The 20109-nt window shown below is 39.3% G+C and overlaps 1 protein-coding gene across 13 annotated transcripts in view; it reads right to left on the reverse strand.

The window, feature by feature from the left end:
- The window catches only part of dip2a (DIP2 acetate--CoA ligase A), a 110776-nt gene that overhangs the window by 35841 nt on the left and 54826 nt on the right, over positions 1–20109 (reverse strand). For 8 of the 13 annotated variants that reach the window (XM_088083158.1, XM_088083157.1, XM_088083156.1 and 5 more), the window contains exons 1-4: positions 12543–12717; positions 12264–12335; positions 4974–5093; positions 4763–4882 (exon numbers count right to left, since the gene is read on the reverse strand). In XM_088083158.1, the coding sequence (XP_087939284.1) occupies positions 4763–4882; positions 4974–5093; positions 12264–12335; positions 12543–12702 (472 nt within the window). In that variant the 5' untranslated portion in view covers positions 12703–12717. Of the gene's footprint in view, positions 1–1509; positions 1767–4762; positions 4883–4973; positions 5094–12263; positions 12336–12542; positions 12718–20109 lie in introns of those variants that run through there. The other 5 variants (XM_042494194.2, XM_042494193.2, XM_042494195.2 and 2 more) reach the window with 2 other exon arrangements.

Raw genomic sequence — 20109 nt, forward strand, 5'->3', positions numbered from 1 at the left:
TCAACAGCAATGTGTCTTTCCAGACATAATGACTCATTTAAATTCGCAGCCCTTGCTGTGAGCAATTTCAAGAAGGAACTATTCTCTGTTTACCGAACTACACCTGCCAACCATATCATAGCGTAGAAGGAAGCATGTATCTACTTATGGATGAGAGGCTCATGGCAGTGATAGCACATTAATGGTGTCACCCTCAGCTGAGCTGTAATGTTAGCTATCTCAGTGGTGCCATATAAGCTAGCAGAAGATGCATGCCTTCTTCTGCACGGTCATGCAGTTGGATTTTGTTGTTCGGCAGTTAAAAAATAGTCATTTCATGAAAATGTTCACAACAAGGTCTGTGGATTATCTTGAGTAACCTGGTCATGATTTATGAAAACAGACATTGCTGTTGAGTTTTTTTTTCTTTTTTGGTGCTTTGAGTACTACAAGCTGAGTGTCATCAAGTTCTATTATATTTGAGAGTCATCTCTTCATCGGATGCCTCCAACACTCAGGAACTCACACCAAAACAATCTAGACTGATAAATAGCACTACAGGTAAGAGGAAAAATATGTATTTCTGATTTGTGGATGAACTGTCCCTTTAAGAGAAATATTTACGTTATGGTACAAATTATACAAACTTATATGTCTACAGTAACTATAACAGGGCACTTATAAGAACTTATAAATCTCATGTATGTTGGATTACAGTCCTCAAGAATAACGATGTTCAAGACTAAAAAGACACGAGAATTTTCTTATAATGGCATTCCTGCAGTTGCAAACATTACATACATTACTGAAATTGTCTGACCAAATTTCCTTTATAACGTTAGTATTAGACTTCACTCAGTGTAGGGTATGCTTAAGTAATTATGGTTCAAATGCAGACACTGATGATTTTGCTGTCCCTCCCTTGAGGCAGCTGTGAGCATGTGGTCTCAGCAAAAATAGCCCAAACAGGAAGAACTTCAAAGCAAGGTAAGGATCATTCAAAGTTAACACATTCCACTTCATCTGCCAAGCTCCCAGGAACGTCTGCTCTTTCAACAGGATCGAGGTACACAAGAGCTGGCCACTCTGAGATTTGTATTTTGCAGAGAACTGAGTGCAATGACAGACCTAAACGGGCTTCGCCATCACCCACATGAGAAAATGAAACAACTGTTTCCAAAATTACAAAGAAAGGTCACACTTTCTCCCAATTATTCATAATTAAGGAAGTAAACAGCGACAACTCATAGAAAGTACAAAACTCACTCACACATATTAAAATATTGCTTTATAGTCTCTGAACATACTTTACAAAACAAAGCTTTAATGATGTGGAAAACCTATCCAAAGTCCACTGAGGGGATGAGAGAGACATTTAGAAAACAGAGATTAAGCTTGTGTGTGTGATCAGCACATGCCTGATAATGTTCTCTATACTAATGAGCCTTTATGCAATCTACCTTCTAATCATACACAGTATGCAGTTAAAGTAAACCCCATCAATTGCAAGACTCTAAAAATCACTGTTACCTTCCTTCAGCTTTCTCGTGGCCTTGCAGAGGATGCCAGAGGGAGGCTGGAGGAGGTTTGATTATAACAAGCTAGAATTTAATGTCTTTACAACCAGCAGACTCATGGGGTTTATCTCACATTTATGATTCTGTTTGTTATTCCTTCGCCTCCCTCTCCCAATCTTGGTAACCTTGGCACAGTTGCACAGAGGGAGAGGGAAAGAGGGGGTCAGGGAACAAATGCAAAGTAAAAAATAGAGAGGTGGAAAGAATGGGAAGGAAAGTGAAAAAGAAAAGGATGTATTAGTCACAGATACACAAACAAAAACAAGAATAGATAGTAAAGAATGAATCAGAGAAAGACAAGCAGAGAGAGGGGCTTTGGAGTTTGGGAGGGATATAAAAGAGAGGAAACCCAAATAGAGACAGAGCTCTGCTTGAATACAATATTTCATCAGTGGACAAAAATAACAAACAAAGACGGATATTAATGAAGCTTCAGCCCAGTAGTTAAAAGCTTGAGGTGTTCTATCACCAACTAGTTTATATGGATGATCAATTCATTCCCATTGACTGAAGCAATTTAATAATGGCTGGAGCCTGAACGTGACAATCACTGCTGACTATGTAGAAAAGGCATCCTGCATATTGGAACATCCAGGTTCAACCTATACTTCATCAATGTATTATAAATGGTAAATGACTTTTAAAGATTAATTTGTTGCTTACTATTACTGAGGACAAGAGTAAGGTCGTATTTGGCACAGCAGTGCTTTGACGTAAATACTAATGTCCACATGATAAAATGTTGATTATGTTAAGTATATAATACGTAAGCTTTTCCTAAAAAACAATGTATAGAGTCATTTAAGAATAATCCCTCTCAATCATCACTTGTAACCCACTAAAAGTGTGTGGGATGTATTTTTCTGCAGCAACTGTGCCATCTGCCTTTATTTTCTGATTTTCTGTTTATTTGCTATGTTCGAACCATTCCTTGGCACAGTGTGCAGGTGCCAGACCGTAAGCAGCAAATATCCAAAAGGAAACTACAAAAAATGATGACACAGTGCCAAAAACCGCAATTATAGCAAATCTGGGGTCGAGTTTCAACTTCTGTTATGTTGTTGATACAGTAGCTGACAATTCCTACATATAGTATATTTTTCTAGTTTTTATCCTCTTTATCCTCCATTGTCTGCACTTTTAAATCCATTGTTGTCAATGAAGATACACAAAAGGTGTGCTCAAAGGTGTGGGCAATGCTGTCGCAGCGAGCAAACTTTCCTATGCGCCTGTTTTTTAGGCCACAACAGCTGCACTCTGACATAAACCTAGTTCAACTTTTGGAACACAGCAACAACGTCATGTGACGAGGACAAACCAATCATAGCTGGCATATATCTTTCCTTTCTTACATAAATATCAGTCAGTGGTAAATATGGGGGAGAAGTTAATCATTTTACAGCAGGGCTACCCAGAGCTTTACATCTTTCCCATGGACAATATTTTGATACATCATTAGAAACAATGCCTGGTAGAAGATCAGCTCCACACTCAGGATTTCTGGTTAGTAGATGTTAAATGTCAGTATGGTTAGCTGGTTATGGTTGCTTGTCAATGTCAGGCGCAACTTGCTTTTACGTGGTTGAAAGTTGGCACGTGAGTAAGCACCCAGCGCGCAACCAATGTGCCTTGAATTTTTCAGGCAGTAAAATACGCAGCATGTGTCTCAGGTCTTTATCCTCTGGAGACCGGAAATGTCTGTCCTAAATTTCATAGCAATAGATCATTTAGCTGTTGTGTTACGTCAGTCTGTAGCAAAGTAGGGGACTGAACAACTATCTGACAAACATTGCCATTCTTAAGGCATTGCTCCTACCATAACTAAAAGTACATTTGAGAAGACCTTCACTATTAGATGTTGAAAAATGTGGGGGTTTTTTTGCATGTTCTTTGTATATTTCTATATATATAAAAGTTGATCTGTACAATAGTTACATTTACTGTATGTTGTTGAAGCTTGTACCATCAAATCACGCCACACTGGACTGAATGACAAGTCTGGCAGTATAAAAACGATTTTGCTCACATTACTACTGGTTCCTCACAATCAGACAGGGAGAGTTCAGAAACGTTGCGTGACCAGATGTAAACCAGCCACTGCAGATTAGCAAGATAAAAGATGGAGAAGGAGAAAGTCAATAAATGTGTATTTGTGTTAAATACAGATACAAACAATCCTGGGACATGTTCATCAGGATATTACCCACAGTGCCATCAGTTGCCAAAAAATCCACTAAATCCATCACTTTAGCAACTTTATGGCTCCGGATAAACTTCTACTAAAGTAATCTCATGAAGTCTACCATTTGAAATCAAGTCCCCAACGAAATGTTTAAACAAGTAACATAACTATGCCAATGTGTGCACACAAACACCTGCAGCTGCTATAAGCCTTAAAAACAAAGCAGAGCTCCAGATTATTTTGTTTGTACAGTATGTGATTTTGTGGATCTGTTAGCTGTATATATCCCAGTAGATTGTAGGAGATCTCTCAGAGTGACTGAAACAACCATGAAGAGGCCCCCTCCTTCTCCTGTTCAAACCCCAATGTCTGAGCTCTTAATCCGTTTACTCGCTCCACCGCTGTGTCCTCTTTCTTTACCCATGACACGGGGCTCTAGGGCCCCCCACCAATTAACTGTTAGACACCAATGATAAAGCCACTGCAGTGTTTGAGAGACTGGCAAGTTTTGTGTCATTAAATCTTGCATGGATATCTTACTGACTGATGAAAGATTAAACACTTTCTTTCGGAAGCAGTTGGCAAAACTAACAATACAAAAAGAAATCGCAATAAAAAAGCTACAGTAAGATGACAACATTAACAGATTAACAGGCCCACTCAGTATAAACTGCTACAAAAGCCGGCAAAAGGTCGACATTTTGAGACTATGTTAAAAATCTGATTATGCATCCATTATGCAACTCATGTGGGAAGGTCTGCCTGGGAACACAACAGTGAGAACTGAGCCCTTTATAGTCATAAAGAATGGACGCATTCATCAAACTGCACATTTCTTTCCAGTAACAAATGCTTGGCAACATCATGTCAACCACTGGACACAACAGCGTGTCAGCATCCTACACTCCAGTGCTCATGGGAGCATGTGTAAACAACCCAGTGTGAGCATAAACCTAGGTTGTGTGTGCACAGGATAAACCTTGCCCTTGGCGAACAGTGGGGTTTACAGGAACAGAGGTCTCACCTGGCGGGGTGCATGCCTCAACAGAAGACTGAACTAACACAGATCGTCTCTTGGAGGGCATTGGCATCTTCCTCTCCTTGTACTTTGCCAAAGCTGCTTGGACGGCTTCTGTGTGCAAATCTGAGAGAACACATCAGCACAGTTAAGCTACGGCATAAAAGAAGAGCACCAGGCATTTAAAAGCTCTCAGGCAGTACAGAGACATGATTACCAGATCTGAAGCGTTCATCCCGGGTGTTGGCCGCCCGAGACTTGTTGTGTTTGGAACCTGGGAGGACAGCCTGGGAGGAGGCCTGGATCCTGTTGTCGATTTGCAGAGAAGGATCTACACCTGAAGAGAGACCAAAGCAGGGAGTGGACAGTTTATAACAGGCCAGACACAAAAGTTAAACCTTCCTCTAAGTAAATTTGCATTTCCTAGGATAGCGAAAGAATGACCAGCGCTACTCCCTGTCTGATTGGCTAGTAGTTGTTACATTTGTTGGTGAGTTTAGTCATGTTTAGGCAAAAGGAGTAAGATTGGTTTGGGTTAAAAAATTCAGGGTAAAACAAATTTATTCCTCTAATGCTTAAGAGCAAAAATATCACTACCAGAAAAATGAGGATATACAACCTAGTTTTCCAAAGAGTTGGGATGCTGAGTAAAACATAATTAAAAAACAGAACACAATGATTTGTAAATCCTTTGTGACATATATTCAACTGAATACAGTACAAAGACAAGATATTTAATGTTAAAATGTATAAGCTTTATTGTTTTCATTCTGAAATTGATGCCAGCGACATGTTCTGAAAAAGTTGCCAGAGGGACATATTCACCACTGTGTTACATCACCGTTTCTTTTAACAACACTCAATGAGCGCATGGAAATTGAGGACACTAGTTGTTGAAAAAATTTTCTCAAAATTCACAAGCAGGCCCCCAAAAATCTGCAAGATATAAAGAATGTCTGTTTGGAAAAGGGTTGCAGTGGTATACCGGGTTTAAGGTACACCGTGATATGAAAGTCGATGGTAATCATACACTGTACATCTGGTTATCTACAATATTGAAAAAAGGAACCTGGATGGAAAAATCATGGCATGTGTGTTCTTTACCTTTTTCCTCAGTGTATGCCATTTTTTGACAGCCTTGCACCTATGATGTGCATGTAATTATACCGTCTCAACTCATGTCTTTTAACTTTACATCATTTTTATGAAATTAAATTTGAGAATGTCTTTATCTGTGTAGTTGTATTGTGTAACACCTGATCTAAATTTCATGTGAATGGCTGCATTGGAAATATTTTTAATTTTATTTTTTATTTTTTTATTTTTTGACATGTTGAATACTTATTTCCTCGACTGTATGTCAAAAAGGATTTGAATTTGGGAAATCATTCCCAGTTGGTGTTGGAATTGGTGTTGTATACTTTTTGTAGAAAGTTCCTCGGACATACAGCAACACTGTTTTGAGTTTTGCTCAACTACATCAAGTATCTATAAACTCAATGGTAATCCCTATCTAGGCTTCTACTTCTAATATAGTAACTTGGAGTTGAGAAAGTCCTCACTTAATTTAATCCAGCCTCTCCTGCAGTTTTCCAGCTGCCTTCCAGCTTTCCAAGGGAAGCAAATGCAAATTACACAGATGTAACAGTAAGGAGGTGATTAAGCACCATGAATGTCAAACAGACAACATCTTCTAACTAGAGCGTTCTAAAATTATCAAGCACTCAAACTCGTCAACCTCTCTATGCTCTGTGTGACGCAGGCAGTGATTCATCCTTTCGCTTATGCAATTCTCATTTGAGCCTCATTAAGTAATGTGGTTAACATCAGAGGGGAAACCCAAGACGACCGCTTGAAGGAGGGTCATGGTTCAAGCTCTGTTTGTAGTCTTCTACCACTGGCTTCACTTCTTCTTCTCATGCTCTCACACTGATGCAAGTATGTGAGAAAAATATAAAATATAACTAAATTAGACAAATCTTATTTTACTGCACATCACAAGTTTGATCCAGACGAGGCTCTTAATCTATTAATTATTGACAGAACATATTCATCTTTCCACTAATATATGTGTGTATATGTATGATGTTCTGCATGTTAAAGAGCTTAATGCACACATATTGTCTCAACATGTAATATGAACATAATAATTGAAGGGATGTATTTCCCACAATGTGCTTGTATTTCCGTGTTGAGTAATGAAAGGCTTTAGCTTATTTTAGGCAGCGATGATAGACAACTTCACACACAATGGAACAGGAAGTCATCAAAGGAACAGCATCTTTACCGTAATTCCGCAATACATCTGACAGCTTTATGTGGCGTGTAAAGTTAAAAGGATGCTTCTGTAGCTCCGTCTCCATAATGAATAGCAACCAGTGCCATGTTTCCATAGCCTCCTGCCGGTTTCTGTCTGTGCTTTGATTTATCCAACGACTACTTTCGGGGACCTAAACACTGTATGTTTTATACTTACAGATATGCATCAAATTAGCAGCACTATAAATAACTAAATACAATACATTTTTGTGTGTGTAAAGTAGTAGAGCCCCATGTGGAGGTGACAAACACAAACTTGAAAGATAATAGGCTCAGGCTCACCCTACAGAGGTGTTATACAGCAAAACACAGCTTGTCTTTAATGCCATTTATTCCAATGACACCTACTGGATGCTAAAATATACAGTAACAAAGACATTAAGCCTTGTAAAGCAAACTGACTTCATTGAAATGCAGCACCAAACCATGAATTAAATCCAGAATTTAACACCCACCACACTGCACCATATTGCACACATGTGAATATGTATGTAGCATATGTATATACAGTACATGCCTATATTTTCTTCTTTCTATTGCCTGATTATTTAATTATGCATGTCTGTTTATCTAACAGACATGTCAGAATTGACAATAAAGCTGACTTTGATTTTGACCTGAACTTGAGATGCTTCAGTGGAAAGACCTAACGCTTTTGAAGTATTACTTCTTGAGAGAGGTGTTTTGAATGGCTACAAAGATGAGTAATCTATAGAAAAAAGGATAATATTCCCACACATTCAACATGATGACACAGTATGCCATCATGAACATCATGACTGTTGAGCTATACTCATGCACTTCAGCCAAACGTTTTGGGAGTCAAAGCTGCCTGTCATTTGTTAGTGATTGGCAATTTTATATGTAAATAATAAAACTGATAAAGGTGAAATTATTGTGAGAAAGTTTCTAAATTATAGCATAATAAGTGGCCTAAAATGAGTGGAGTCTTGGTTAAACTAAAATTAATGTAATTAAGTTAAAATGAAAAATGTGACTTCGTTTGAGAAGGCCAAATGTGAGAAAGCCTTAAATGGGAACCCCCAGGGCTGAAAAACATACAAGTGCGAAAAACTGCAGTTCCTCAAATGGCCTCTTGAGGCTGACTCAAAAAGCAAGTTAATCTCCACAGACATCCATGACAAAAAAGCTCAACTTTAAAGCAGAAATTAACAGCCCGGTACAGAAAATAGCTTTGGTCTCTGTAGCTAATTTCAACATTCATGAAAGCTGTATTGTGAGTAAATTTTTATTTAGCTCACACATTTACATTTTTTAAGGCTTAAAATTATGCATAATGGCATGGCCACTTTGAGTGACAGGCTGTCTGCTGGGCGTCACCATAGTCCGTGAGTCAGATCCCCTCCTTGCTCCTCTACAACTCCAACTTCTTGTCCAAATCACTTCTGGCTACAAAAAAACAAAAACAAAACGGCCTAAATGTTGAAGTCAAGGCTTCAAAACATGATTTGACAAACCAATGAGTGGCATCAATTTGTCTACCTCCATTGTTTTTGAATAGGCAATGGTAAAACCATAGTGCTATTGAGGCATAAGTAGAAATTCAGAAATGGGTGCCAACATTTAACATGGCAAAAAAGCGTCGCGGACTGTGGACAGCTTTGAAATTTCAAATTAATCACACTGCCGTTGCAAGTATACCCATTAGAAAAAGGCCTTTCAAGGACAGAGTCCTGCCACACCACTTTCAGCCAGCTAGATCCCACACCTAGCTGGCTTGCCAGTCAGACACCCGGCTGGCCAGCCAGCCATCAGCCCGCACGGCTTTTCAGCGGCAGCTTAGTGGGGATCAGTAAGCTCCACACTGTCAGCAAGTCTCAGACAGCAGCAGCACACACACGGAAATGCTGAGCAACATTCACACACGCTTCAACTAAATCTATTCAATAACACGAGTTTCAGGTATTACGCAAGCAATAAGGCCCGAGGTCATTTAAGGACGCATAATGCATGGAGTCTGACACACAAACACACATACACACACATGCACACACACAGGCACAGAATCCCCTATAAGCAGGGATAGATACATCAATATATGCTGGTCCCTTATATCGCTCTGACAGTCCAGTCACACACCAGCCTTTCCCCAGCTCCTGGAGGAAACAGGTCTATAGAAACAAGCCAGGACACCAGACCCGGTTGCTGGGAAGAACACACTTCAGAGACACACCGCAATGAACCAATCAGAGGCATGCTCCGTCACAGCAGATGTTGTTATTGGTTCACAGTGAACCCTGATGAATTTTTAGCTCCCGTCTGATGCCAACGTTTACCGGTGTGGCGGCAGACAACACGAGTACTCTGTCTCACTTCCTAGAGATTAAATATGCCTGGCTAATGACTTGCATCGAGTGCTCCGTTGTATATTTGAATTACGGACATAAATAATTGATTGAAATGACACATGCCTAATATAAACGAATAGATGTTTGTGCTCAGTTTGAAAGAGCTGGGAATTAGCAACTGCATAGTCAGAAAATGAATACTGGATGTCAAGAACATCTGGTTCAAGGTCCACACATAATACATGATTACATACTCAATGGCCCAAAAATAGTTAGAAATAATTAAAATTATTATTTTTTTACCTAATCTACTAATTTGTTGATTGTGATTTGTGAAACATTTCTCACCACATTGCTCATTGCCTTTTTCTCCCCATGTTTTTGAAAGAAATGGAACCAATTTAAAAGGTTTCAGGGGTTTAAATGTTGTGAAAGGCATCTGAACAAGAAAAGTGATGTTGCTCCAGGTTTCAATGGGTAAACACAAAGAAATAAAACATACCACAAGAATAAACACAAGTGACACAAAATAGTAGCTTAAGTCTGTTTTTTACAAACTTGTCACGTTCACAAGTCACTTGTGGTCCATTCAGAATGGACCCACAACCCACAATTTGGGAACCACAATTCTAGAAACCATCTCTCAAGGTAAGACAACACTCACCTGTATTCTTACTGAGGAAGTACATTAACCCTTTACAGAATCTGACGCTGATAAACTTACATTCAACTTACTTATCGAAAATCTTTGATCAAAATCTAAAACAATTATACACTCGCAAAGTTCACAGTGAAGGCAAAAAATACTAAAATATGAAAAAAGCTCTCATGATGATGCTCGTGATGCTCTCATGGATCTTCACAATCTGGCTTTGTACCCGAACTTTATTGCACTTGGCACATGCGCAGCCCTGTGACAACAGTGGAATATAAGGCCATAAAACAACTTCTGCAATATTGTACAGAGCTCACAAGCCTTCAGTCTGTTGGTCTCCTATTTCAAGCTTGCAGCTGTTAGACCCACTGATTCGCCATCCTGGATGGATGTGTTAATAATTCCCAACACATCCATTCATTCTGCAAGAAGAATATCACCCACTCTGAAGCCCATCCATTTCCTCCCTACAGCTATCCCTTTCCCTCCTTAGGTGTTAGGATCCGGACTGATTGGATCTAACAATGATCCAAAGAAAACCCAAGAATTCATGGTGACAAGGAGGAAGCAAGAGAATGACATAAAGGAGATGAAGCTAAATAACAGGCCTGCTAGCTCCAGTGGAAAGCCTTGAGCGAGCAGCCCGCAACAGACTCTGGTTTCCACTTAGGCTTGTTGTTCTCATAGCAGGCCAAACCAAAGACTGCCATGGATTCCAGATACAGTGCGGACAAGCTTGAAGCCTATAGACAGCGACTCCTCTCTGGGATTCACCACAAACCACCTCGACCTTATAGTCTGCCTGAGGCGGCTGAAACTGACTGACTGACTGCTCGACTGGGGCTAAAAATACACTGAACTGATGTATAAACCCTCCCAACATTGTGAAAAGCCATTGACAGATAACAAGTAGTGACATACTAGGGCTATCAAAAGATTTTTTTTTAACTGCAAATGATCACAGAATTTCAATATTTAATTGTCATTAATTGCATGTTTTCAGTTACATTATTTTGCATTTTACAAACAGTTTTGAAGTCCTTATCAACAAGGTAAAGCAATTCTTACCAGATTACAATGACTAGGAATCAAATGACAGCAAAAACCTGCATGGTAATAGCATAAAGTGGGAATGTCCTTAAAGAGGAGACTCATGGGTATCCATAGAGCCCATTTGCATTCAGATATCCTGAGGTCAGAGGTCATAGGACCCCTGTGAAATGACCATAGGATTTTTTTACATCCCCAAAATTAAGCCTAACTGAGAAGCTCCTCAGTTCTCGTAGTTTCATATGATACCAGTACCATCACTCTAGCTTTAAGACTCAGCTCAGCACAGCCTCTAAAAGATAGGATTGTCTGCTAGCAAGTAACATGATTTTTTTTAAAAATTAAAAAAAATGCGTTATGTATAGACCTTGACCGCATCACAATTAAGGCATTGACACTGTCAGCCCTATGGGGACACATGGGAAACTTAATGCCTCCCTGCTTTTCTAAGTCCTCTCAAAAAACCCACAGCCTAACAATGGCAAGCACAAATATGCACAAACTGCAGATTAAATAAACAAAAAATCACTCTAAATAATCAGCATTCTCTGTGACAAGAGCTTTGCATCATGAAAGCACAATTAAAAAATATAAATGGCACCAAATCTAGACCAGTATTTACGCTAAATTTAGATTCGCATTGCAGCATGTCCTCCACACCTTGGTTGGTTAGCAACCAAATTTTACTGGCTCCTACGAACAGTATGATATATGGCTGCTGCAGGGCAAAGGCATCAATTACAGACCTGAGGGTCACTGAACCACTGTTAAAGAAGAATCAAGGACACAGCAGCAGACATATCATATCTAAAAAGATGAGTTGAGCCTCCACAGTATCTTTCATGACAACTTTATGACCATGTGATGTACCACTGAGACCACTGGTATATGATATTAAAAACAAATGAAAGAAATGCAACTTCTGTACTAATTTTGGCTTTGCATGTATTTAATTTGTAATTTCTTCATCTTTTACATGTCTCTACAGAAAAAAAAAGTTGTATTTAGATTAAGCTACTCCACTAGTCATCATTTGTAAAATCCTAAAATACTTTCTCCTTGTTCTGATTGCTCTTGCAAGGACACTATGCTAACTGCTATGCTAACAGGCAGCCAGAGCAAAAAAAGCAACCTGTTCTGGAAATTATATTTCCTGCAGGCCTGTGTGTCTTACCTTGTATCTGCGGGATGTATGGTGCCAACAGCTTGCCTCTTTTCTTCTCATAGCCCTTCTGAGTGATGTCCCCTGTACAGACAGAGACAGAGAAATACAGAGGAACAGACAGACAGAGAGAAGGGGGGGGGGGGAGATGAGTCATTAGCTCAGCCGTGCCCTGGTGGCGTTGGTGTGTGTGTGTGACTGCACAAGTGCCTCAGGATCACACTACCAGGCTGGTTACACTGGCACCACGGGGCACCATAGGAGGGTAGCAGATGACCAGCTCGGACTTACTGGATGTCTCGCTCTCTCTCATAAAAAGGAAGTGACAATTGTGACATGTGTTGGCTGACAGACGTGGTAGTGTGGCGAATTTCCTCCTGAATACTTGAATGATAACATCGACGAGGCAAGAGGCATTTAAAAGATCATTTGTCTGGTGCGCCTGGAACATTTTCCCTCGCAGTGTTTTTAGCAGAAGCAAGAATACTGCTGATGTCAGCATGAACTGAATCCGCCTCAGTTGTCTCCCCACACATAATTAAAAGGCAGTCTGTTAAATAAGACCTGGCTGCATGTTATTTTAATAGCCCTATTTGAAAGGAACGTCAGTGTACAAGCTTTTCCAAGTCTGGAATTTAACAAGAGAGAGTGAAGAAAGAGAGAAATGAGGGCAGGTAGAGTGAGAGAGAGAGGTAGGATGAAGGTATAAGTTATGTCATGGCTTTGTAGATGCAGCAGCTTAACTCTCCTAATTGTCTCTAGGCAAGTTGTAGAATAGAACTAGATAGGATAACCTCATGTAAGTTGTTAAAACAGTGATGAAAAAGTTTCCCTTCACTGACAAAGACAATGACATAAATAAACAGAAAAAAGCAAAACTCGATCCCAGCAAACAATCAGTAATACAGTGAAAAGAATTCTCCATTCACATATCATGTATTTAAAGGCCTCACAGATCACCGCAGTCTACAACACTGCCTCTGGTAAAGATACATTATTACATTCCTCCACCATCACCACTGTTATGTGAGACTTTGGACTCCACCATCTATCTCTGCCATCATACACAAGATATAAAGGCACTGACATTTACAACATTAAAAACATATGTATCTATTTTTGTAAAGGGATAATAAATTAGCCTTGAGGGTAATTGGTATTGGTATTGGTACTGGTACTGGTATTGGTACTGGTACTGCAAGTTATTAAATGATTCTTAGCCCTAGTAACTATATCATTAGACACAATGAGTTGAGGTTTCAGTATTGGTAAAGTTCAATCAATCCATTCCTAATCACAAAGTGGATTGCCTCAGCCACTCCACAGAGTATGTGCTAGCCTTTCATTGGCTTTTTTTCAAGAAGACTTAAACCAGCAAAATACAGTATCTTTGCACTGTGACATGTAAACCTTTCTAACAACTACACTCATGACTTCCTGACGGTGTCACAAACACTTCCAAAAATTGTTGATAGAATAAATTTCCAATGGGACCTGTTCAAAAGAATTAGGTCACTGAATTGAGGCTGCTTGTGGTTGATTTGGGGATGTGAGATGTCACTGTGTTTCTACATATCAGACAGAGGGGGCTGAGGCTCGCTCTTTTGCAGAAAAAAGACATATTGATTCAGTGAGAGAGGGCTGACAGACAGCACCTTGAACACACAAAGCCATGAGAATGTACACACAACTCCTATATGACCTCTCAAACAAGCTCCAACACCCCTAAAGATGGATGTAAAAAAAACAGAGAAAAAAAAGAGGAAGAGCCTTGTGGAAAATATGTCATTCAAAAAGGCAGGCTAGAAGGAGTGTCAAAGTCAAACAGCCACTTGACGTGACATATGCATTGTTTTGGCAGGAAGCTTGAGATGCTCACAAAAGTAAACGCAAGATCTCAGTGGTCAGATTTTCCACTGGAGTCCAATGAATGAGGATCACACTGTGTGCTTCACATTGATCTCTACAGGCTCTCAGTGGGAGTCATTAGGGTGGAGGTCAAGTGAAAAAGCAATAAGTTCAATACAGCTATCTGAACAGAACAAATTGATGAAAAGGTTTCCCATGTGATCCTATTTTTTTTCCTTTTCACAATGGGGAATACTTTATTTTAATTGCTCCTTATTGGTGGGTCTAACCCTTTGAAAACGGAGCAAATTGGCTTGAAAATGATGCCAAGTGTTAAAAAAAATTAAAACACTTCATTTAAAAAATATAATCAAGAGAATAATACATATAGTTTCGTGGACATTCTCTCCTTGTTGTTTCATAATATCTGATAATTCCCCCCCAAATATTTTTTAAATCATTTCCTTGTCACGTTTTACTATTTATTTTGCAATTTGTGAGACATTTCTTGCTAAGTTGCTTTCGATAGAAATCAAACCAATATTGTCAGCTTTCAGAGATTTAAAAGCTGATGAAAGGCATGTCAATCCAGGTGTTAAAGGGTTAACCAATACTAATTCATAAAAGGGCATACTTCCTGCTAGAATAGTTGTAATGTATACTCATGCATTACATCTGGCCCTTGATATTGATACATATTTTATTTAGTTATGTTACTCTGGGATGCATTTTATTAATATTTATTGATAAAAATATCTTTGCTTACTTTTTGCCCCTCAAGCATCTTGAACACAACAAGACAGTGACAGTGTGAAGGCAGGTGTTGTTGGTCACACTGATTGCCGCACTGCCCGCTGGTCCTGAGTCACCAGTAACAGCTGAATGCCCGCACTGTTAAATGTCCAGGAGAACTGGAGGCTAGCAACAATACAGCGCTGTCCACAGTCCGAGCCGGCTGACCTGACAGTGACTCTTTCTGGTGATAAGTGTCTCTGTTTGTATGCGTGCGTCCATCAGTATATGTTTGCGTGCATGCCAGCATGTCTGAGTGCGCGCACCACATCAGCCAACCGGCCTGACAACCACACAATAGAGAGGCTATTCTCCACCAGCGGCTCCGAATTCTGGCTAGCAGCCTCGGTGGCCGAGCGGCCCCTAGCACACACTGATCCATCAAGTTATGTCTCAGTGAAGCTAATCTTTTCATCTGAGAACAAACAGCTTTGTCATTAAATATGAAGGAATGGACTTGTTCATTCAATGGTACACAATGACCCTTACTCCAAATCTTAAAAAGCTAAACAAAAAAGTCTGAGGCATCAAAGGATCATAATATTTACCATGCGAGTGTGTTTGAACAAGATTGCATTTGATGGCAAGCTGTGTATCTGTGTATGCATCTCTGTATTTGTATGTATTCATAGACAGATGCTTCATTTCCACTTTCTGCTTTAGCTTTGAGTGCCTCCATAAGAGAAAGACAGAAGGATTCAGAGGTCAATATGTGGCCTGCTGCCTGGGGAATAACAAAGAGGGAGAGGGTAGTGGGATACTGGGAAAGAGAGCGATGAATGGGAAGCTTGCAAACCAACAGTGGTGGAGGAAGTATTCAGTTTCTTTACTTAAGTAAAAGTACTGATACCAACCTGTGAAAACACCCTGTTACAAATCAGTCCTATGCAGAGAATTTCACTTAAGTAAAAGTAAGTTAAGTATGATCAGGAATATATACTTAAAAATTAAAAGTAAAGGTACCCAATGCATAAAAATCTGAAAAAAAAAACCCTCACCAAAAAACCTCAAAATCATTAAAAAACAAATACAATTTAAAAAAATTCAAATAACTCATTATTATTCTAAAACAAAAGAAAAAACACTAAAAAATATTGAAAAAAGGAAGAAAAAGAGCCCCAAACTCAAAATTATTAAGAAAAATAGAAAAAAACAGAAAAAAACTCAAATTTATTTAAACTCAAAATCAGAAGATAAGAAAAAAAGACACCAAAATAAAATAAAAATTATTTTAAAGAAAAAAAAGTTTAAAAAAAACTATTAAAAAATAGAAAGCGACTTAAATGTTTATCAAAACAGTTGACAGTAAATTTTCTATCAATCGACTGATTGATTAATCATTTTATCGTTTCAGCTGTACTTGTATTAATTGTTTGGTTTTTTATTACAAAACATTATTTTTTAACTATTCTTATGTTTTTATGCAAAATACTCATTTGTAAAGTCACTAAAGCTGTCAGAAAATGTAATGAAGTAAAAAGTACAATGTTTAGTATAAAGTATAATATAGCATAAAGTGGCATGAAAGAACAGACTTAAGTAAAGTACCTCACATTTTACTCAAGTACAGTACTTGAGTAAATGTACCTAGTTACATTCCACCACTAAAAAACAAATTTCACAGTCACAAGAGACGAGCTGCAGTCTACAGTACATTTACAGCCCTGCAGAGCTGAACACAAGGTTTAGCATGTAATTGAGCTGTTTCGAAAAGGGAAAGGGTGTATCTCCAAACAAGCACCTAAGGGGGGGGGCGAGTAAATAAAGCCTGAAAACGAGGAAGATGAACCAACATGCAAGAGGGAGGATGGAGGAGGGAGGCATTTTTCATGTCATACAGAACATCACCAGGGGCTCAGCTGGAGGACTGCTTTTTTTTTCCTCAGCTGCCATCCACCTCCATCACCTCCAACCCTTCAAACTCTAACCTCTTCACCTCCTTTCCAGCCCTGGAGGGCTCACTGTCCACGCATAATAAGTACTCTTGTCATCTTTTGACCTCTCTTTTTAATTACCTGCAGCAATTCTTGCTCAGGCAGAAAAAAATGGCAAAAGGGATATCATGTCCACATGTTAAGAGGTACTGATGCTAGTCTTGGGAAAATATCTGAAGTGGCAAAATTTTATATTTCAGAGGCCAGAGGAATTTTTATCTCAATGCCGTTACCCGAAAACATCCCTTTCACCCCGCCCTGAGTCCAATTTCGAAAAAGAGACAGTCAATCTTGTGACACTCAGAACAGTGACAGCATGAGAGCCGTCCGTCCTCTGCTTTGTCTTATTGACTATAATTGACTGATGGCTATTGAGTATAATTGACTGATGGCTATTGAGTGGAGCTGAGGCCCATTAGAGAATTACCTTGCATCTGCACAGACGGAGCTCTTCAATCAGGAGGGGAACATTGAAACACAGCACATTCCTCTACAAGCCAGCACAAACACATTAAGGACAGATAATGAAGCACTGGACAAAGACAGTGAAATTATCTTCACTTAAGATGGTGCGAGACTTACTTTAATAAGACGTGTAAAAATGACTGTAACAGGACATGATTTAAACCACCAAACAGTCACACGTTTTCTCACTTCTTCAAGATGCAGAAAGCAAAGAGAGGGATGTGAACTCTTGCTCTCAACTATCTCACCGGGTAGGATGCAGACACACACACGAACAACAGCAGCAAGGGCTTGACAATCACACAGTAATAGTTTCAATGTCTTAAGCCCTGCGTCTGTGTGTTTTCCTTTCCTGTTGACTGTCTGTTAAAAAACAGAGCCCACAGCCAGTCTATGTATGTGTGTGTGCATGCATGTGTGTGTGTGTGTGTGTGTGAGTGGAGCTATGAGGGTAGGCTGTCTATGGGCCTGCCTGACGATGAGTCTACCACAATAAGCAACATTAGGGCGTGATAGGGGGAGTGATAGTTTAGTATAACATATCATCCTTATATATAATAGTGTTATTTCCATTTCTCATAGTCAGATTTCATGTTTTATGATGTATTTTTTGAATGGAGAGAGCTTGCAACTAATTATTTTAGGGATGTATGATATTGGATTTTTTGCCAGTTGGCATGCCAATATAAAAACAAGAAAACAAAAAACTCTAGTCATCATCAAGACTCTTCTGTTGTGGAACTAACATCATATGCATACTCTAATCCCAACGACCCACCAACATCTGGAGACATGAAATACAATGCTTTTCAATGTATTTAAGATTTCTTCATTGTGCAAAATAAGAAAAATACTTAAGCTTAGGGTTTATGTTTTGTACTTGTTTGCTTTACCAATAATTTAAAACATAAAATAAAATTAGTTTGTGATATCAGCAGAAATCATCATATTGGCCAATTCTGATATTTCATTTTAAAGCCAATATCTGCCAAGACTGATGGCATGCCGTATTGCTGTGCATCCCTAAATCATTTTCATCATTACTCAATCTGCCAGTTATCTTCTCAATGAATCAATGTCAGAAAATGATCAAAAATGCCCATCAGAATCAAAATGTTTCTAAAATGACGCATTAAAATTACTCGTTACATTCAACCAACAGTCCAGTATAGGAGATATATAAAAGATATTCAGCTTTTTATCAGAGGACAAAGAAAACCAGCAACCTCTGCATGTGACAAAGCAGAGCAAGAAATTTGGGTTATTTTTGTTTTTCATTTCTTTTAATGACTTAAACAATTAACTGATTATCAAAATAATTGCTAATTATAATAATGCTCTAATAGTCTAAGATTCAATCGTGAATATTCATTATGAATATATACATCAGACATTAATAATAATATCAATATCAAGATAATGCTCATACCCTCTGATTAAATTTAACATGTTAGTCGCCACAAGGTTTTACTTTTTGTCTGGTTTTGTTTTTGGGCAGTACTGTTTGTTGTTTTTATTGTTATTGCTTGTATATATGTAAAGCAAAAAAAAAAAAAAACAATATAAAAGTTGATCACAAAAAAAGCTATACTTCCAATGCAATACTAATTATGCCCACATAACTGCCACAGCTGCTAATATATAGTTTAAAATTCTCCTTTACCCTGAAATAAAACCCCTCCTGTCTTTGCCACACAGCCACCCTCTCTTTTGAATTGACAGGCAGCCGGCGAGGTGGCCCCACCCACCCTTAATGTCAGTGTCTGTGCCAGGCTGACCCACAATGTGCCAACACTGTTGCCAAGCCACCAACCAAGCCGTCTGCCCTTCAGCCACAGAGAACCGCAGCTAAATATTTCGGCAGGGCAGCATTTGCTCTCTGGGCTCATGTGTCGTCTCCAACAAAAGCAGATGTAACCAGCTGTCATTTAGCATTAGCTCTTCGGCATACAAATGTTAGTTCTACGCATTTGGATTTAGGTTTATCCTAGACAGGCGCTGAAATTTTGTCTTTTCCTGTGCATATTTACAGGGGACAGTTCATTTGAGGACCAGAAGAGACTTGTTTTCAGGTGGTCAGGTTTGTGCATTGTTTCTCTAATTATTCCAGCCCTGAGGAATTGGGCATATACTGTACATGTGCTACTCACAGCTTTTTCCTCACTTATGTCTGACAGATGCAGAAGAGTTTCTGCTGAGAAAAAGAGCAGAGATATGAGGCAAAGAGAAACACAGATGGAGAAAGAGCAGATCCCCAACACAGATTCAACCACGTCAAGCTTATTAGACTGTCTACATGACAAAAGCACAAACCACGCTGCAGAGGAAAAGTAGAGTAAAAGTACAGTGTGCAATGACCTCAGCAGACCCCTGTTAAATTGTTACAATACACAGACAGAGATAGAATAACTCACATGCAGAAGCCAGGGAAGCAGGCAGAGCCGAGACGTCTTCAGCAGAGAGAGAGAGAGACGCACAGACGGATGGAGGGAGAAAAAGGCAGTCAGGTCAGCCGAGGCTAACCTGCTAACAGGCAAACTCTAGGAAGTCCTGCTGTCATAAGTCAGGCCCTTCAGCATCCTTTGTTTCCTTTCATAGCGAGAGCAGGAGAATGAACCAACACCATCTCCCTCATTCACCCTTCTCATCACTCCCCTCCCTCTCTCAAACCCCACGCTCGACGCCCCCTCCTTCTCTCTCTCACTCTTTCCATCCCTTTCTCTTCTCAGCTAAGGTCTCCACACAAAGCCAAACTAGACTGCAGGATTAGGGTGTCAAAGCAGACCCCTGCCCCCCACCTTCCCACATACCAATCTCAC

The sequence above is a fragment of the Plectropomus leopardus genome, chromosome 10 (genome assembly GCF_026936395.1).
Source record: "Plectropomus leopardus strain MGB_pleo_1.0 chromosome 10, ASM2693639v1, whole genome shotgun sequence".
NCBI lineage: Eukaryota > Metazoa > Chordata > Actinopteri > Perciformes > Serranidae > Plectropomus > Plectropomus leopardus.